Source organism: Akebia trifoliata, chromosome 7 (assembly GCF_017979445.1).
Source record: "Akebia trifoliata isolate Shusen 1 chromosome 7, ASM1797944v1, whole genome shotgun sequence".
Taxonomy (NCBI): domain Eukaryota; kingdom Viridiplantae; phylum Streptophyta; class Magnoliopsida; order Ranunculales; family Lardizabalaceae; genus Akebia; species Akebia trifoliata.
In genome coordinates, this window is record NC_141381.1 from 5,641,061 (window position 1) to 5,663,358 (window position 22,298).

Genomic DNA, 22,298 nt, shown 5'->3' on the forward strand with positions numbered 1-22,298 from the left:
CACCATTGAAAGGATCAAAGACACCACTACAAGGGACAATGCATAAATAGAGAAGACTAGCTTGTGGTCCAACAACAAAACTCTCTCTTGGATATGTGACAGCTGTTAACAACCATATTGCTTGCACTATTGAAAGAATCAAAGACACTACTATAAGGGACAATGCATGAATAGAGAAAACTAACTTGTGGTCCAACAGCAAAACTCTCTCTTGGATATATGACAGCTGTTAACAATCATATTGCTTGCACCATTGAAAGGATCAAAGACACCACTACAAAGGACAATACATGAATTGAGAGGGTTGACTTAAGCTAGAAATAGAGTAAAAAAAAATAATAATAATAATAATAAAAACAAAAAAAAAAAACAAAAAAAAAAACAAAAAAAAACAAAGAAAGAAAAAAAAAACAAAAAAATAATAATAATAATAATAATAATAAAAAACAAAAACAAAAAAATCAAAAATCTTTTCAAGTTACACTCAACTCCGATTTGTTAAAACACGACAAAAAAATAAAAATTCGAATTTCAAAACTCATCAAATCTGAAATCTTACACGAGCTCCGCGTCATCGAGATCAAGGAATTAATAAGGCAAGACTCTGTCAGACCCCGTGCTTTAGTAGCCATTTTCTACAAAAGTCATCAATTTAGTCGAAAATTCAAAGTCGTGTTTTACAAAGTTCTCTGACCCGTGCAAATAGGGGTTTAGTCTATTCTTTGCAGATCTTTGCACGCAATTCCTGCAAAGAACGGCAGCTGTAGACACCCCAATTTGAACGGGCCCACACTCGAAAGGGCCTAAAAAATACCGATTTTCCAAATAAATGGGCCAATGGGCCTCAAAGGCCCGAATCACTAAAAAGTGACATTTTGATCGAATCTAGGCCCCTGAGACCTTCCAATGGTCTAAGGGACCCGCCAAAGGGATTGAACCTACCCCACGTTGTCCCAACCTTCACCACTTCTCGTTTGTATCCAAAAAATCGATGAAATTCTCCAACGGACCTAAAAAGCCCAATTTGCCAACACATGGCATTTTTTATCAAACCAATTATTTCAAAAATCACAAAAAAATAAATAAAATTAAAAAACGAGACTTGGGACGCCTACCACACCTATCCCTTCACCGCTCCATCTCCGAATCCGAAAAAACCTAAGGCTTATAAACCCTCAATTCTTCCAAATCCATCTTCCTCATCTTAACCCCAACCTAAACCTAATCCCACACCACCTAAAATCTAAAACCAACATACACCCTCAAAATTCATTCAAAAATAACCCTCAACCAATCCCTAAAACCCAAAACCATTTCTAAAATTCAAGCCCCAACACTACAAAGCCCACAAATCATTATCCATATCCAATTCATTATCCAACCCACAACCCTAACCTATAAATCACAACCCACATCAACCAATCACTCTTTTATCATTAAAAGATGACACATATCAGCACATCCTCTCACCTCTCTCATCAAACCACCCATCCCATCACCTTTCTCTAAACAATTAACTACTCACATCACCTTTTCTCTAAAAAAATCACATCAACCCACACCCTCCCCTAACCTACCCTCATTTCATCCTATAAACCCACATTCTCTCAAATCAAACACCATCAACCCATACCCCTCTAACCTACCCTCATAACTCCCTAACCCCTATTCTCTCAAATCAAACACCTCCCCTAACCTATCATCATCATACTTCTCCCTAATCTACCATCATCATTTCCTATAAACCCATCTCTACAACTTAAACCTACACCCATTCTCTCAAATCAAACACTCAACATCTCCCATCAATTAAATCTAAATCCCTAACATCCACACATCTTGCCACATGTCACCATCTCCCTTACCCTCCCAACCATCCTCTTACACCCTCCATTATCTTAAATCAACCTCCCTCTTAAACACCCATCATCTCACCTCACCAAATACTCTACCAAAATGGTTTGGGTAAAATCCAAACTATTTGGATCAAAACACAATCCATTTACCCTCATTACATATTTACCCCTCTCCCAACCCCTAATTTCATACCCCCCACCTTTAAATCCAATGACATTATCCTTTCTCCTAACCTTTTACCCCATTATATCCCTAAAATAATCCCTCAACATCTATAAATACCTCCCTCCTCTTCCCAAAAATGGTTCCTAACTCACAAAAAAAATCTCTTAACAATTTGAATGGTGGCGATTCCAAACCATCGTAGATGTGACCGTCGTAATGACAAGAATCATGTATGCACATTCTTGACAAAATATAGTTAGAGAATTATATTCATATTCTCCTCCTCGATCAGATCTTAAAATTTTAATTTTCTTTTCAAGTTGATTTTCAACTTCTGATATATAAATTTTAAACATTTCCAATGCTTCATCTTTACTACTTAAAAGATATATCATACAAAATCTAGTGCAATCGTCAATAAAAGTTATGAAATATTTTATACCGCCTCTAGATTGAATGTATTTGAGATCACACAAATCAGAATGTATTAATTCTAAAGGTTTTGTACATCTTTCAATATTTTTAAAAGGTTTTTTAAAAATTTTGATTCAACACAAATTTCACATTTTTTAAATATATCAATATGCATTTTAGGAATCATACCACTATTCATTAATTTGATAACTGATTTATTATTAACATGGCCTAATCTAGCATGCCAAATATTAGAATACTCAGAAACATAAGCAAAAGAATTAACATTATTAATAAAATCAAAAATTACATTGAGTTTAAATAATCCATCACATAGATAGTCCTTGCTCACAAACATTTCATTCTTTGTAATTATACATTTATCAGACTCAAACACCATTTTGAAACTTCTCTTACTTAAAAAAGAACCTGAAACTAGATTTCTTCGAATGTCTGGAACATGAAGCACGTCATTTAGAGTCAGAACTTTGCCAGATGTGAAATTCACATTCACTTTTCCTTTTTCGATCACAGCGGATGTGGAAGAATTTCCCATTAATAACTTTTCATCTCCAACGTTGTTATAAGAGGAAAACATGCCTCTCTCAGAGCATATGTATTTGGTGGCTCCCGTATCTAACCACCAATCATTGGTATTTCCTACCAGATTCACTTCTGAAACAACCGCTGATAGATTCTGAGTTTTAGTCACATTGGCTTGTTCATGTTTCTAATAGTGTTGCTGATTTTTTCTTTTGCGATAGTCCTTAGTCCGATGTCAAGGTTTATTGCAAAAATAGTAATTTTACTTGATCTTCTGGATATTGACTTTTGGACCATGCAAATTTTTCTTTACATATTTTTTTTAGAATCCGAGTTTGAACTTTCTAGTGAATTTGGAAGGTTCTTCTTCCATTGCATTCGCTTTAGAAATCATAGAATTTGTTTCACTCTTCTTCTCATTCTTTCAGTTATCCTCTTCAATTCTAAGTTTTATCAGTAGATCCTCAAGTCCCATTTCCTTTTTTTTATGCTTTAAATTATTTTTGAAGTCATTTCAAGATGGTGGTAATTTTTCAATTATTGATCCAACTTGGAATCCTTCACTTATACTCATGCCTTCAGCATGAATCTCATGAATAAGGATTTGAAGCTCTTCGGATTGTGATACAACTGACTTAGAGTATACCATCTTAAAATCTAGAAAACGCCCAACAACAAATTTCTTTGTGCCGGCATCTTCTAAAATATATTTCTTTTCAAGAAATTCCCACAATGTCTTGGCAGACTCAATAGAGGAATACACCTTATAAAGAATAGTACTTAATCCATTTATGATATAATTCCAACACATAAAATTGGAATGTTCCCATTTTCGATATTCGGTTCTTTTGATTTTGTCCTCCTCATCATCATCTAAAGAAACTGGTTCTTGAGTGATGATACGAGCCAAATGTAATGTTGTTAAATAAAACAACATTTTCTGTTGCCAGAATTTAAAATTCTTTCCATCGAATTTTTCACTGTGCACGGAATTAGAGACTGTCTCCATAGAAATCAGTAAAAAAAATTTCGTTTTAGATTGTTGTTTCTGAATACTGATTTCTTATGGCAGAGAGATGAGAAGTTAGAACAAATCTTAATTTTGAAATTGAATGTAATAGAAAAATATTACCTAAAAAGAAATGGTTGAGGCGTACACAAAGGACTGTCCTAAAACGAAATTCGCCCCTGTTACGGTACCACAGTCTGTAGGCGTTCATTCTGCAGGATTTAACAACCCACGTATCCAAAAGGGTACTCTAAATTAGAACGTAACTTCGAACTCGACAATGTTGTGTGCTCTCACAACGAATAATAAATTATTAATATTTGAAAATATAAAATAGCAGAGAAAATTAAGTGGTTTAAATCGACTAAACAATTTGATATAAATAAAAGAGAAAGTGACTGTTTAGACCAGTCACAAACCTATTCCGAACAGACAAAACACATTGGTTCAAAACAGAATTTAAATTTAAAAATGTCCAGAATTTTTAAATAAATGTGGGCCTTAGGGCATTTGCACACACCCACGTGAGGTGTAAATCTCGGATTTTGCACCCCCCCTGCGTGTACGTCGTACGTGCGCACACGCATTAAGGTTTTCGGACGGTGGGTCCAAATTCCAATTGAAACCTTGGGTTTTCCTCTTGGGTCCCCCGTGTGCGTGCGTGAGTCCACCCACTACTTCTATCAGCTTTAAAGCTATTAGAAACACAACTATTTAAGAATTGCAAATCAATTCTTCTCCTAGTCGATGTGAGACTAAAATTACTCAAATCAAAAACAAAACTATCAACTAAACTTAAAGCAATAAAGTAAAAAACATAGAGCAAACATGGGATTGAAATACCCTATGGTTAATAACTGATTTATCATATAGTTAAAACTAATTGAATATTAAAGGATTTTCCAATTCAACCCTCTAAATTCCAACAACAAATTCACCGGGTAAGGTGGAGTTCTCAAGACCACCAAAGGAGTATTGCTTGTCATAAAAGATGTTCGGGTTGACAACTTGTACAAATTAGTTGGAGAAACAATAGTTGGAAATACAAACATGGTATGAGAAAATGATGACTTTCTGATACGGTTATGACATCGAAGATTGAGCCACATAAGTAAAGAAGGCATAGTGCGATTGATAAAAGTTAGAACCAATGAGAATTTAGCGGGTTTACTAATGAAGATGGTTCAAGTAAAGAAGTTAGAAAGGAGCTTGGCTTCTCTAGGCTTCAAACCAATGTAACTTTGGTTGTTTGGTAATGGCATGTAAGTGGTTTTCTATTAAGATGGAGATTGTTGGATTTTGTGATATAAAATCACCATTCTTTTGTTTTTTAAAATTAATGGGTTTTATCAAATGGTATTTTGGGTAATGTCATTTCATTAGTTTATGAGAGACAAAAGGGGTTCCTAGATGGTAGCCGTTGTCCATAAAAGGGATTTCTCTAAAAGGGAATTTTCTCTTTGTTAGAGAGTGTGAAGAATCATTGAGTCTACATGTATGTATTTCTTCTTCTCTTGTAAAGCCTAGAAGCTCAAGGTACTTGAGGGTGATCTACAAATTATTGTTACGGATTTGTGACAATAGGAGTGGGATCGATTTCTTTGTTTTGTTCTTACTAAAGTCAAGTGTAAAGATTTGATGGGTTTTACCAGAGAGAGTTGGAGATAAATATAAACCTCCATACTTGTAATTTCTTCCTTAAGTAGTGAATTTCTACTTACCCGTGGTTGTAGCCCCATTATAGGTGAACTACATATATCTTGTGTTGTAGTTGTTTTCATTTCTCTACTTTCTTTATTTTTCTTGTATTTTTTTTGCAAAACATTTCTTAGGGTTTGATTATTGGAATTGATTACTTTGGTATTAGAAGAGATTAATTTCAATAACCTATTTCTGTATGTGGTTTGGGATCTAACTACAACAAATAATTAAACTTATTACATGAGTTGGCTATCTTCAATTCCCACCATGGTTTTTACACATAGGCTAACAAGAATTTGGACGAGGGATATCTTCCCAAAAGTACTCTTAGGATTTGTCTAATTGAATGTGGAAAGTAGGGTGGAAACTCATTTTTCATAAATAAATAAAAAAGACATTTTTCTTGTGTTTGATTTTTTTTTTTTTTTATGAAAAATGATTTTCCACCCTCTTAAAAAAATTTAACAAAGTGTAGATTTTAGCTTCCCACCTATACTCATGGAAAAAATGAAATGTAGCCACCATTTTCCAACCAGAAATCAAACCTTAACCACGTCTATTCTTCTTCCCTACCACTACCATAGCCACCATCATATTCACCCTTTCCATTGTCGTTTCATCTATCTTCATCGCCGGTCACCTCCCTCATCCTTCTCCCCTCTCTCTATTCTTTTTCTTTCTCCTTCTCCTCCCTCCACCACAACCCTTTTAGTCCCAACCCTATCTCTTCTTCTTCTTCTTCTTCACCCTCCTTGGATTTTTTCCCCCAATGATTTTGTCTAGATGAAATCAAACAATAGATTTTGATTTTTCAATCCTACCCATTTTCCACCACCATTTTTTCATGGATTTCAAATTTTATGGATAGTCACTTTCCATAAATAATAATAAAGAAACCCATCATTCACTCTTTATTGGAGCTATACCTCTCAAGAGATTGGTTTTTTCAATGGCAAACCAAGGAACCAAGGTATGCAAATAACCAAGTTTCATAATTCTTTCATTGATGATGATTTACCAATAAAACACTGAGTGGCCTGAATCTTCAATGCTTTCCAATGGCTTCAGCTCCTTACATATCTAGCTAGAACTCCATGAGGTGTTCCATGAATTATAAGAGGGTTGTGCCAAGGATGAAGGAGAATGGTATGAAAATTTTACTCCTAACTTAGGATTTGGGGATGTTCATCTAATAAACTAAGGTTTCTAAGGTCTTAGGGTTAGCGAATGGAAGTAAGAGGTGCCTATGTGTGTGTGTGTGTGTGTGTGAAAGTGTGGGCTCAAAACTCTATAATGGCTCAAGCAAGAGACCCCAAGGAGCAAGGCTTCTATTTCAAAAGATTTGAAAATAACAATTATCTTCAGTTAGTTGAAGCACTATTCGACTAGTTAAGGGCTCCAACGACTAGTTTGAAAACTTGTTTCAACCAAGAAATTCTTTGGTTAGTTGAGCAGGAGCTCTTCGGTTAGCTGAAGCTAATTGAGGCTTAGAGACAAGTTTTATACTGTCTATGAAAATCTAACGGAATCGCTCTTCAGTTAGCCAAAGCTAATCGAGGAAGTTAAGATAAATTTATATTGTTTATGAAAATCTAACCGAATGGTCTTCGATTAGCCAAAGTTAACCAAGAAGGTGCCGAGAAAATTTATAAAAAAAAAAAATCTGATATTAAGGACACTTCCCTTAGGGCTTTTCTAACTTAAGGATGGGTTCCTAGGTCACCTAAATTGAGTCCAAGAGGGTCTTAGTGTATATAAGTTAAGAATGACACACCTCAACCATGCATGCTGAGAATATGATGAAGGTTGCAAGTGAATTGGTGTTGATGTAGAACTAAACTTCAAACCTTTCTGATTCTAATCAAAGAAATGGATACTTAACTACTGTATTAAAAATATACATTAGAGAATGAAAACATAGAGGTCTTCCAAGAAGAAACTAGATGGTCTTCTACTATAGATTTATCATGTTGAAAATCAGGTGTGAGAAACAACAAAAATAATCACAATAAAAAATAAAGAAATCATGACATAAAATTTACGTGGTTCACTAACATTGCTATCCACCGAAGATGATGAGATCCCTTCACCATTTTCATAAAAATTAGTAGCATAATATCTTAGTTTCACTTCCCCTAAGAAAGAGAATTGAAAAAATCCCTCATAAAATTTTTAGATTGAATTTGCTATAAATTTATAATCCTTACAAAGAGGAAATTACCCATAGAATCATTACTAATAGTCCATTCTTGCTAACATTATTCCATCAACAGAATGCAAGTCACAAATATTACATATGTCTTAGAATCATGATAATATGACTTGCCAAGTGGCATATTCAATATGACTTGTCAAGTCGCATATTCAATCGACTCTCTGATGTAGACAAATTCAGAAATCGTAGATCTATACACCTTGGGATACACCTTTTTAATGGGAAAGTGCAATCATGTATCCCAAGACATACAGATCCACGATTCTCAAACTTGTCCATGTCAAGGAGTCGATTGAGTATGCCACCTGACAAGTCATATTATCACGACTCTATGTTTTAAAACTTGACTCAATCGTAATTTTTTAATTAATTATAACAATGACTAAATGTATTTTCTAATTCAACCAACTAAATCTTAAAGTCTATTGATTAAGTTTGTAAGTCGAAACAGAATTTTTCACCCAAATGAGTTTTAGTACCGACTCAATTCGAAGTACAATCGAGCCAATGGTCTACTTAGATATTTTTGTGTACACTAATAGGACCCACTCGAACGTCTTCCTAGATATTTTTATCGTAATTGTACCCAAAAGAGTGTGTGGCACGGGACGTCTGTACAAAACAATTAAACCAGTTGAACAAGTTTAAAATTCTATCACTAAACTTGACCTAATTGGATCCGATTTCATTGGATTTAGTTGAGGTCAAATCATTTGGACTTAATTTAAATTAGTGAAGTCAAATCATTTGGAATCGGGTAGGATTAGGACATGTTAATACCAAAGATTGGATTGGGTTCGGGTTGACCCGAACCCATTATTAAGTTAACTACAGGTTAGTGTTGGCAAATTGGAGATAAAGGATAATTCAAGTGTCACATCGTAAGAATAGAACTTAAATCCTGTCGGCATAAGTAGAGTTTGTTAAAACTAGAGAGTGGGACCCATCCAATGAAACCTTTTGTCCCATCTTCAAGAATAATGCCAAATGTTTCTGGATCCCAATTCCTTGCATGGGTCGGTAGTTTTGTTGAGTGATTTATTGTCAAAGTGTTGTGAGAAAACTTGCTCACAGCCCAATAATCGATTGACATATGACATAGATGACATAAGTAATAAGAGAATTTCTCCTACTCATCGTGAAAACACAAAATTTCTTAATTAGATCAATTTGTGGTATTCAAAATCATGATCCAATACTATATTGTTGTAGAGGATAAATTTCTATATACATATGTCGTCGTTGAATTGTAGTCATCATTTTTCAACACCTTGGATCAAGTTTGAAAACTTACTCACAGCCCAACAATCGATTGACATATGACATAGATGATATAAACAATAAGAGAATTTCTCTCCTGCCTATCATGAAAATACAAAAGTTCTTAATTAGATCAATTTGTGACATTCAAAAACATGATCCAATACCACAGTATTGTAGAAGATGAAATTCTATGTATATATATATATATATATATATAGGGAAATGTTCAGCAACAAACATTTTGGCAAAATATTTTTCAAAACATGGGTTAGAGGTTTTGGAATGGGCTGATTTTTGGTGAGGATGATCTCTACGGTGAGGAGATCATCATCACCAAAGATCAGCCCATTCCAAAACTTCTAACCCCATCAAAAATGATTTACAAAAAATGGACGGTCCACGATTTTTCAACTTGTAAACTGGGGTTAGAAGTTTTGGAATGGGCTGATTTTTGGTGAGGATAATCTCCTCGGTGTAGAGATCATCCTCACCAAAAATCAGCCCATTCCAAAACCTCTAACCCATGTTTTGAAAAATGTTTGTTGCTGAACGGGATCCATATATATATATATATATTAGATCAAGTTTGAAAGACTTTGATTTTGAATTTTTTTTTTTTTTTTAATCCTGAATTTTTTAATGAAATCTAAAAAGCTGTGGTGTTCAATTGCCAACATGACAATCTATGTGGGCCCATGGCTTTTTTTAATATTTGAAATCATAAAATTAAAATTCAGGGATGAGAATGTGCGGGAATGAGAGAAATTTTCTCTCTATTATTGCTTATGACATAATAGGTTAATAGGTTGATCCACTTCGCAGAAAGGCAAAAAAAAAAAAAAAAAAAAAAAAAACAGTTAAAAAAGAATTAGCATTAAACAGACACTAAGCTAGGATTTAGTATTGAACAAGTAGTTGAGTTGGGAAAATAATTCCTCATAAATTGATCCCAAGAAATCTAAAATTACCTTTGAGACCATCTAATGTATAAGCTCTAAAAATATTAATTTAATATGACTTGATTCTTTTGCCTTTCTCAGTTTCTCTGTAGATGGGACAACAACACCCATAAGAGTGTTCAAGCCAATGCACCTCCACTCGACACTTTGGTGCCTCAGATTATAACGTCATCTGCTTTGATTAGATGTAAAGAAAGTGAGATCCAAATATGTAAAATATTTTCTTATAATAATAATAATGGTAATGTCTTAGTAATCTAACAACTTTAAGAGTTTGTCCGTCATCCTCATTTTAATAATCGGACCACTCAAGAAGTACCTGATGATCACTTCCCATTTCATATGCAATCACCAAAGACATAAGCACACATCTTGAGATGCTCTTAGTAAAACTTGGTGTAATAATAGAAGCTCCCAAAACAAATGATGATAATTTTTATGATCATGACCTATATACGTAATTCTAGTGTGAATTCCCCAATATTTGAGATTTGTAATTAACACTCACTGTCAAATTTCAGAAATTATACTTACTTGACAGAATAGAACTTCAAAAATCCAAAATCTTGAGAATTACAGCTCTGTTAACCAAACATGCCAAGTAGCATTTCTTTTTCTTTCCATCATCATCATCATCATCATCATCATCATCATCAGAGGCTGAGTAGGCTTTAGGCAACAGTTGTAAGAGTAAGGCTATCAATGGGTGGGTCTACCCACCCTACCGGGCCCAAATCAATTACACCTTAACTGAGGGTACATAAAAATGCAAGAAATATATATAGATCTAACATTTTCAAACGAAAACATCAAATGTTATATTCAAATTTAGCTTCCATGTAAACAAGCAGGTGAAAAATATGGTAGCTTAGTGTAGCTGGCTAGCTAGCATTAGCATTAGCATTATTAAGCCCTAGCTCAACCCTAGATTTGGTGGACTGAAAATTTTTGTACCCATCCATCCCTACCTTCAATGTTTCAAATATCATATGCCTGAACCCTTGTTTTTCCAGGCAAGCAGGACCAGAAGGCCGAATTGACACCTATTCAGGAGGTAACAACATCATTTATAACTCGAAACAAGAAATGAGTAAATGAAGGTTCGGGTCCTGGAAACCACACTAATCAGAAAAAACCATAATGGTAATAACATAAGTATTACTACAACATAATATTTTTTTCTTTTCAGTCTTGACCTTATATGGCCCAACCAAATACCAAGGTTTACTTGGCAAGCATCATCCTCACAAACTCCTCATAGTTGACCTGACCATCTCCGTCCACATCTGCTTCTCGAATCATCTCATCAACTTCATCGTCTGTCAGTTTCTCTCCCAAATTTGTCATGACGTGTCGTAGCTGATGAGTTGGTTTCAAATGCACACAACCATACAAACAAAGAGTATCAGGTCAACAGCAGATAAGCAAAAATATTGGATGTACTCTGTCACTTCTTTGTATATAATAAAAATAAAATAAAATAACAGAAAAAGGGGGTGGTTTATGTAGAAATATTGGAGTCATTCTATCTAATTAATTAAACAAAAGTATAGGCTCACCTCCGCAGCAGAAATGAAACCATTTTGGTCCTTGTCAAAGACCTTGAAAGCTTCCTTCAGTTCCTCCTCAGAATCAGTGTCCTTCAAGAGTAGAAAAATTAGGAATTATAGGATGTATACATGACCAGAGGCGTATATTACACTGGAGTATGTATCTTCAAAATCTTATCATAATCATTAAAACCCAATCCCAACTATTCAAAAATCAAATAGCTGGAAATAAGGGTTACTTACTGTTTCAAAACTTCTTGTGAATCTAACAACATGAACTATCTTATATGAAATAAACATTTATATCCAGAAAATTAAACTCACCTTCATTTTCCGTGCCATCAAATTCAAGAACTCAGGGAAATCAATTGTTCCATTTTGGTCAGCATCGACCTCATTGATCATGTCTTGAAGTTCTGCTTCAGTTGGATTTTGCCCCAGAGACCTCATTACAGTGCCCAGTTCTTTGGTAGTAATGCAGCCTATACAAAGGATTGCATATCAGCAAGAGAATGATACTAATGGAATGTAACATGAAGAATACTCAACAGTAACTATAGTCACCTATAGGAACACGGGAAGAGTTTGGGGAAAAAGGGGAAAGAAACAAGAAAAAAATTGGGAAAAAATCCTATAAACACAAAGAGTAAAAAGATTTATATTAAAAATTATGTAAAATATATATATGGGGAGCGTTCGGAAGCCCTAAAGAGAGCCAAACATTTTTCAAAACATGGGTTAGAAGTTTTGGAATGGGCTGATTTTTTGTGAGGATGGTCTCTATGATGAAAAGATCATCCTCATGAAAAATCAGCTTATTCCGAAACTTGTAACCCTAATTTACAAGTTGAAGAATTGTGGACCATCCAATTTTTGTAAATCACTTTTGATAGGGTTAGAAGTTTCAGAACGGACTGATTTTTGGTGAGGATGATCTCCTCGTCATAGAGACCATCCTCACAAAAAATCAGCCCATTCCGAAACTTCTAACCCATGTTTTGAAAAATGTTTGGCACAATGTTTGGCTCTCTTTAGAGACTCCGAACGCCACCCTATCTATATATATATATACTGATAGGAATAGGGTTAGTACACAACATGTTTCCACACATAATTATATATTTTATGGTGGTAGAAAACCTTAACCATGAATATATATTTTGAGCAAAATAACACACTATTGAAAAAAAAAAATCATAACATCAAAATATTATCGTCAAATCTCACATTAAACAACATTTATGAACCACTAATTGCCATAGAAATTAACCACAGGCCACAGGCCTATAAAAAAAAAATGGATTATTATTATTATTTTGAAAACACGTGTTTAGAACATAAAAAACACATTTAAAACGTTAAAATAAAAAACGTGTTTAAAAGGTAAAAACACTTTTTTTAAAGTCGATTTTTTTATTTGCTTTAATCATTAGAGAGAAAAATGCATTTTAAACAGGACTTTCTCAGAAAAAAAATGGAGTACTGTGTGACTGTGAATGTAACTACTACTGAAGAGAATAGGTAAATCAATCATAAATGGAAGGGCAAAATGCACGAGAAACATTGTCCTCAGGTTTCAAGAACTTACAAAAAATGGTGCAAATGAGCTAGTACTGTAATAGCAATTAGTTTAGGATAATGCCTTGATGATAAAGATGATTATGATCCACCTTCAATCATGCCCTCTTAACACAATTCTCAGAAATGAGCATATTTTTTACTAATTGATAACCACCCAAACTAGACTTTAACCAAATAGAGGAACAAAAATACATTAGTCATGGTTTCAAGTCTCAACACCCCCCCCCCTCTTTTTTTCGATTGATAAGCCTATTTTTAATGAGTTCAGTAACTCAGTGAAACGAGATTCCTTGGATGATATGTCGTTAGACCAAGTAAATTTAACACCATGTATATAGTTTTTAACACCATGTCATAGTCTCCTGAAGACTAAATTTAAACAAAAAGAAGCCATTGTTCTATCACATCATCTCCATAGATCCCTTGATCCTCCACAGCCATCGACTAGCAGTTTTCAATCCCTAGTAATATGGTTTTTTTCCAAGATAACCCACCAATGAATGCTCCCATCTCTCCTTTTCATTCTCTAGGATAGTAGATTGAGGCACTTGAACCATACTCTTCTTGCATAGATCAAGTAGAGCACAATCCCCCTTTTCCCCTGGCATCTCTCTCTGCTAATTTGCAATCCAACAGGAACTTCTTGCACTCTACTATTCCAACAAAAATACCAGACAAAGTCCATGAAATATATAACATGTAGTAGTCCTATCTGAATGTACCAAACACAAGTAACTTCCACACGCTATATCTAAATCATAATAATAAGTATTAATACTTCATTTCACATTTTACTGTAAAATTCAAGAATAAAGCATCTGGGTTTAAGGTCCTCTCCAAAAGATTCTAGATGACAGAATTATCACTTTTAAAATTTAAAAATCAAAGTGATCTCTTAACGCCCCAAATTATTGCAAAAAGGAACAAATCCCACAACATGCTCAATTAGTAAGTTGCAAAAATAACCAAAGCAGTGAGCATAAATTCTTAAAAATCTATAGTACTAATGTTCTGATAATTGCCAATTATTCAAGTTCACTTCAGCGTTGAGCTTGCTAACACTGTATGGCAGGTCCCAAGCCTGGAAGGAGTAGGGTAATATCATGTCAGCAGCTGCAGAGAAACTTTTTTCGGAGTCCAAGGAAGACCATTGGCAGCACAAGTACAAGAGCTAAAATGCGTGACAAAACTACAAGATGAGGAGAAGATTGAAAAGGGACATGGATACAGGTACTAGATATACCCAGTATACAAAAGTAACACCAATTATATTGCATCCACAAAGCACTGGCTCACATGCACCTTTATAACAGGCCATAAGGAGTTTGATGATGCATCATCTTACTTATATAAGGTAAAATACTACTTGATTTGGATGCTCAACAACTCAATAGGTCTTGATGATCATCATCGAGACTAATTACCACATCAAAGGGTATAATATCTAAATATGAAATAAGTAATTATTAAAAAGTCAATCCATGAAAATCAGCATTGATAAATCTTAAGGTAACATACTTCGCAAATGCTCGTATCCTCCTAAGATCTAGAGCCCTTTCCAACAAAATACAAAAATAATGGTACCCAACACTTACCAAGCATGTGATAATATGTAAGAGTCCTTATGAAATGGATTTATAACTGTGTAGTTTTAAACATTGATTTTACCATCTCCATTTGTCCAGTTAGCCAAAAAACCATCAATCTGGACCATGCAAATGATGGATCATCATCATGGTTTAAAATCTCATTTGATCTATTGTTTCGATTTTTTCAAAAACCAAAACATTTTCGAGACATTCCATACACTAAATTAATGTTTTTTTAATCTTTCAAATGAGACTGTGGTCAAAGTGTATACCATCGGTTTGAAACATGGGAGGGTATCTCAAATATTTACCAAAATATGATGTTAACTAAATCATGTTGTCTTCCAGAGAAGACAAAGATCAAGGGCAAGAATTTGATTAAAACCAGAGACCAAGCCTTTAAAGTTTCAGAAATAAAAAATCAGAAAAACCAGAAGAAGAAGAAGGGAATCTCCAACGCCAGCACGCATCCAGCGACAATGTCAACCAGGTTCCCCTCTCTCTCTCTCTCTCCCCAGATCGGTAGATTAGGCAAAATCAGGAAAAAAAATTATTGAAACCCCATCGTTTCAATCGGATGTTGTTTCATCTCAGTCAACTAAAATCCCAAAATGTTTTGTATGAAATGGGACAAAATTTTAAACCATGATCATCACAAAAAAATCGATTTAATGAGAAGGTTCCTATGATTGATAACCTAATTTGGATTACCGACAAACGTTATGAGCAAGATTCCATAAAAAAAAAGTAGTAGAATGATTTGGGCAGTATGAGCAAGGCTCATGTCACTCTCTCTCAATGTCAAACAACGCTACAGGGTCCACAGAGGATCCACTCCCATCCATAAACTCACTAAGAAGCAAATTAGGAGAATATTGTTAAGCATAAATAATTTAAAATTCTAGAAGGGAAAAAAATCCTAAGCCCTTAAAAAAAATAACAAAAGCACAAATCCTCCTTTGAGTTCTTCATAAAAAGAAACTACCTTTAGCAGAGAAAATCACTAAACTAAACAATCTTCCATATCAGATCTGATGAGACACAAAATGAAGAAAAAGAAACAAAAACACGCACAAAATATCTCGATCCATCACACCTATTTCATATCCAGAATCCCGCATCCACGATCCTATACAGAACATATAAATCAACGCAAAAATTCCACATAGACCAAAATAATATCTGATGTTGACTCAAATGCAAATCAAAACAAATGTAATCGAACTCTGAACCTAAAATCAACAAATCGCTGAAGTTTTCCACAAAAAGCAGAAGAAGAACAACAAGGATCTTTCCATTGTTTAATGAATCAATACATTCCAATAATACTAGCAACCTAAATATATTGATTTCTACGATTCCAGCACGAAAAAAAAAAAAACGAGATTCAAAGATAAAATGAGAACAACGAAGATATTTTCATTGATCAATGAATCAACACATTCCAATAACAATAATCAAACATCGAAACCCTAGCAACCTAAAGATATCAATTTCTAAGATTCTAACGCGAAAATAACCAGAATCAAAGACAAAATGTGAAGAATAACACAAAACAAAGAGAAAAAGAAAGAGAGAGATCTACCATCTCCATCCTTGTCAAAGAGGCTGAAAGCTTCCTTGAACTCTGAGATTTGTTCTTCTGTGAGCTGTTCGGCCATTTCCTCGTCTTCTTCTCTCTCAACAAAGTATAAAGGCGAAGAAGAACGAAAAACCAGAAAGAGAGATTTTGGTTTGTTTTTTTCGTGTATCGGTCTATCGCAAGGTGTTTTCGAACTTATTTATAGGGAGGTCATGACGAGCGACGACGGACAGATGTCGCTACGGAATCGTCCCAACCATAATATCGTATCCAACGGTGCACAGTCAATAAGTCCGTTTTGCGGGACCCACTAAATAAGTTAAAGATAAGAGAAGTTATTAGGTATTTTTGTTACTACATTATCTATGTTACTGCCAGTGTATATATTCATCCTGACCGCTAAATTGGTGATCAAGATCACATTAATAAATAATCTTAATCTTCATCTATATATATATAATCTTAGCAGGTCAACATTGGTAGACAAAAATTTTCTTATATAGCTTAATAATTTCGAATTGGGCTGATTTTTTTTTAGGATAATCCATCTGAAACTCCTAATCCCATAAAAAATGGTTTAGTATTGTGGACCATTACCGTTAATTTGTAAATCGCTTTTGATGTGGTTAGAAGTTTCACATTGGGTGGATTTCTTGTGAGGATTGTCTCTATATCATAGTAATTATCCTCACAAGAAATCAACCCAATTTGGAACTTTTAAGCTATATAAGACAAATTTTGTCTCTCAACATTGTCCATATATATAGGGAAACGTTTGAAGACTCTTAAAAAACTCAAATATTTTTTTTCAAAATAAGTTTAGAAGTTTCAAAATGGTTTAATATTTTATGACGATGATTTCATCATCATAGAGATTATCCTCGCAAAAAATCAACCCATTTTAAAACTTTTAACCCATACATTGAAAAAATGTTTGGCTCTCTTTAGGATGGTATTCAGTAGCCAACAAAATTTTTCTATATGGATTAAAAAAATTGGATTGAGCTATTTTTTTATTTATTTTATAAGGATGATCTCTATTGTGAGGAGATCGAACTAAACAAAATTGGCCTAATAGACACTATTAAGCCATATAGAGATTGCCCTCATAAAATATTACCTCATTCCGAAACTATTCACCCATGTAGGACAAACACCTTTCATTGACAAACTTCTAGCCAAAGTTCTTGACAAAGTGTTGTCTTAAATGGGCTAAAAGTTTCAATGGCCTGATGCTTTGTAAGGATGATCTCTATGGAGAGGAAATCATCCTCATAAAAAATCAAGTCCATTCTAAAAGTTATAACTTATAACCCTAGTTTATAAGTTGAAGAATCGTGGACCATCAATTTTTTATCATTAGTTTGCAATCACTTTTCATGGGGTTGGAAGTTTCAAAATGGGTTGATTTTGTGTGAAGATGATCTCCTCGCCATAGAGATAATCCTCGCAAAAAAAAGTCTGTCCTAAGCTTCGATTTTCGTAAAATTATAGTCTATTTTAGATAATTTTTTGATACAAAGTTAATGGTATTCTTAGATTTTCAAGAATAATTTTCTAAGAAAATTTTTATTTCTAAGTACCCAAACTTAACCATCAATCAAAATCCCTCAAGAGACGTAATGGATTTCTAAGACATTACAACCCCCCTCCCAAGTAAAGGAAATTTTGTCTTCGAAATTAAAACGTATGTCAATTTGAAAGTAAATCTGGAAATTGCGTTCGCATCTCCATTTCTTTTTTCAAGTTGCTTCTTCAACAATGTAATGTCTCTAAAACATTTTTACTAATGGGATAACTCGTGATCTCAATATCTTCTCCTTACAATTAAGAATCTATACTGACCCCTCTTCATATGATATGTCTTCTTCTAAATTCAGATATTACCAGTCTATGATGTGGGAGAGGTCTGGTTTATATTTCATCAACATTGATACATGAAAGATATTATGAACCCTCTCAAATTGATCTAGTAAAACTAACTTGTATGCAACCATGCAAATCATTTCTATAATCTTAAATGGTCTCACATATCTTGGCTTCAATTTACCTTTTACACCAAACCTACTGATTCCTCTATTTCTTGGTTAATATTTATTATATCTCCTTAGAGACAACATGTAATCTAATGGAGAGAGTTCTATCGAAATTTTGAAGCGAGATGGGTGATTCAAAGTTTTCTCTTTCTCTTTAAAATGACACATTAAAAAAATGAAATCCCAACCATTGACGATAAGAATTAACTTAGGGAGACATGACATGGGTTGAATTATAAGTTTTATATCATTATTAGATTTTGTACTTTAAATTTCATATTTTTGACAAGCTATGTTTGATGAGTATATGGTCTAACATGTGCGTGCATATGTCAAACATACTAACATAAGTTCACACATAGTCATTAGAACCAAATGGAGATGCTGCAATGATTGACCTTTTAAATAAACGAAACTAATTTATTATGAGTATTTAATAATCTTTTTTAAATGTCCAATCTTCTTCTTTCTACATGATCAAGGCTATATTTTATTTGCAACTTAACTCCTTTGATTAAATTAATAAAATATTTAATGGATTTATGCTTATATCTTCTGTAATTGTGCTTTTGAAAGAGAATGTGGGTCTGCGTTCGATAGTGGCATTCTCGTTATAAGGTTTGAACATACAATTTTCACCAACGTTGCGAAATTATGTGACAAAATCGCTTGAGCGGCACCTAACTGCCATCCTTGACATTTTGGACCTGAGATGCCCTAATTGTCCAGATATCACCATGTTATTAGATAATAAGTAAGGACTTTATCATCATGTTGAAAATAAGAAATTTTAAAATAATTCTCACAATTTTATAATATTTACAAAAATATCATTGCACAACGATAATAAAAATGAGTTGTGCTGGAGTGATCTCAAGATTGTTCCTCATATCGCACATCTTGACGTGAAAGTGTGTGTAGAAATCATAAATGCTTTGACTCGTATCTCGATGGAAAGCATCTATGGTTCTTATACACTTTCACGTCCGAACGTGCAATATGAGGTATAATCTTGAAGTCACTTCAGCATTATTCAATAATTATTTTTAAATATATATAAACAATATTTAAGAATAATTATGAATAAAAAGATTATTGCCCGAAGATAATAATGGAGACAGAAGGAAAGGTCAAGTCCTATCTGATTTGATTTTCTAAAATTTACAATATATCGCAATGTGATCAGACCCGACAAGCTATATTTTATGACAATGAGACCATTATGATCAATTTAATATCTAAACAAAACCATTCATCAAAACACAACTCTTAAATTAATCATTTTAGTTTATGATGTAATATAGAAAGTCTAGAGTCGGTTCTATAATATCGAGATCATATATATATTTGTCAAATAAGAAATTCCACAAGCATGAATTGTTGACCCAATTGACTTTGACATTGACTTTAATAAACTATGGGTGCATCGATGCTTCCTGGATCGTCCCTTTATACATACAAGTTGGTAAGAAAAGAGTTTCCTGGATGCTGCTAGTGCTTGGTCCTTGTTTGGGTCAAGATCGAACAGTAAACGCACATGAGGCTAATAAATTATCCCTCATAAAATAAAATAACACATTTTATTTTGATATTTAAAAGGTTTGGTTATGTTTCAATTCAAAATGAGAGAAAAATGATTTTCGAGGAAATTGTGATTTGAGGGTGAACTTTCTTTGGTGTCTTTAGGTATGTAGGAACTTTGATCACATGTCGTATAGCTTTCATGGGTGAGTCGTGTAAACTTGCACCTTCGGTAGGTAAGACTAGTCAATATCCCCTCTTAATAAGTCAGGACCTCGCATCAAGTCGACACATCGATCGATTTGGCACTCTCATAGTGTCAACACTTATCCATGGAAGATCAAAAATTATTTGCAAGGTCCAATCATCCTATTCCTCACGAGGCTTCAATTTTATAAGTCGAAGGGGTCCCCTCAAAGAACACTCCCAATCGATGTCCTCATTATCACCGCCCAATCGGATTCCCAAGTAACGATTCTTATATTACATCTAACTAGTTAGTTTTTCCCGGGCTAGTTGATGATGCCCGACTTTACCAACTATTTTGATTTGTCCAATACCAGTAGGGCCGGCAATGGGTTGGGTGTGGGTCGAGTAAGGCCATTACAAACTCCATACCCAAATTGAAACAGACACATCCCATACCCGATTTCTTACCTGAATTTTAGGATAATACTCAAGTCCGGATTTTTACCCTAGTTTTAGGTGGATAGCGATACATGATTCTTGGGTCACCCAAATAATTTTTACCTGCCTAATTTTTTATTTACTTTAATAACAAAAAGTATATAATAAAAATACTAAGTATTTACATATATTTATATAACTTCAACAACTCGATCCCGGCCCGGAAAAGTGACCGACCAGGGCCCTATTTCTGAATGAAAGAAAGGGTTTATGAGCCTTCTAGCCCTGTAAGCCCACACCTGTGTAGAGTAGATCGTTCAACACCTGCGGCACAAACCCATTTTTGACCCATTGGTCCTAGTATCATAGGCGACCGAACGTGTATAGTACATGAAATTATAATTTTTTTCCTCAAGTTAAAAGATAGGATATGACACATATTGATACCTGACCCTACAAAACTTTTGGGTAAATGGGTATCGGGTAATATAATCGGGTAGAAAAACCTTGCCTTGATTAATTCAAGTCGGATGAGTTGGGGTGATGGACATTATCCAACCCCAAATACCATTTGACGGCACCAATATCACCATCTACAGTAGTTATGAAGACAATTCTCTTCTTAGCACGGCAATACAAGTCCAGCTGACCTAAGTTAATAAGAATTTGATCCTCAATAAGGGTCCTTGGGCTCAACTTGTGACATCCAGAACATTGATCTAATGCTTCAAGATTGAACTTTAAAAAAAAATTATTTTTCACCATTGAATTTTAATTTAAAATTTGGTAGTAATGTGAAAGTTTTAGTAACGGTCCATTCTACAAACCCTGGATCAAGTCTAAAGGAAATTGTTGTGTTATTATTATTATTATTTTTGGATCTGAGTTTTTCCGTGTAATCTAGAGGGCTGTGGTGTTGGACTGCCAATGTAGTAATCCATTTGAGCAAAACGACCCTTACATAAGGGAAAATGTTTCTCGTAAAATATTGTCCACCTTTTTTGAGTAACTGAATTTCTGATGGAAAATCATAATGTCACCCCAACCATCAAAACTAAAAGCCAATTCTTGACATTTTTCTCTGTGCAATCAACGAAAAAATATTCTCCAAAGAAACCTACTTTTCAAGAAAATGTTTTCCCTGACCCTACCCTTGTTGATTTTCATGAAATGCACTTGAAAAAAACATGGTCAGAGCTAAATTTCTGACATATTTTCGTCTGTGATGTCATGCATCTCAATTTTTCATTGTTCATTAAGCTATCATGAGCATGAACATGAACATGTACAACCTAACTTAACCATTGATGATTGAATCACCAGGGAGAAAGTTACTTCTTGTAAGACATCCTATCATATGCATGAATCAAATATTTCTTAGAAACACCAAAGAAAACAAATAAAATAAAGCTACAAAGTAGATGAAAGAAGTAGAGCTTTCCATGAATTGTTTCTTTTACTTTATTTCCAATACCATCATCATCATCCAAGCCTTGTCGACATCAATTCTGCCAGTAGGCAGCATTGTCAACATCAAAATAAATCAAAAGACAAGTAAAAGCCAGTATTTTATTGGTTTAAAGGACCCCAAATCTTGGGCCTAAATGCCTCAAGTAAATTACACAAATAAGCAATTGAATGCTTAAATGATATTCAAGTAAAATCCCTCCTGGTCAAGTCAAAAGG

The 22,298-nt window shown here is 34.1% G+C and overlaps 1 protein-coding gene across 1 annotated transcript; it reads right to left on the bottom strand.

Moving 5' to 3' along the window:
- Positions 1-11,217: 11,217 nt before the first annotated feature.
- LOC147398110 (calmodulin) lies at positions 11,218-16,610 on the bottom strand. Its single transcript, XM_086447262.1, has 4 exons — positions 16,432-16,610; positions 12,001-12,158; positions 11,686-11,766; positions 11,218-11,485 (listed from the first exon to the last, which is right to left on the bottom strand). The coding sequence occupies exons 1-4, from the start codon at positions 16,505-16,507 to the stop codon at positions 11,351-11,353; spliced, it is 450 nt and encodes a 149-aa protein (XP_086303388.1). The 5' UTR covers positions 16,508-16,610; the 3' UTR covers positions 11,218-11,350.
- Between the last annotated feature and the right edge of the window lie 5,688 nt (positions 16,611-22,298).

Coding starts and splice junctions, on each gene's coding strand:
- LOC147398110 (XM_086447262.1), bottom strand. CDS start 16,507: ATGGCCGAACAGCTCACAGAAGAACAAATCTCAGAGTTCAAGGAAGCT. Junction 12,159..16,431: donor CTTTGACAAGGATGGAGATG/GTAGATCTCTCT, acceptor TCCTTTGTATAG/GCTGCATTACTACCAAAGAA. Junction 11,486..11,685: donor GTTTCATTTCTGCTGCGGAG/GTGAGCCTATAC, acceptor CCAACTCATCAG/CTACGACACGTCATGACAAA.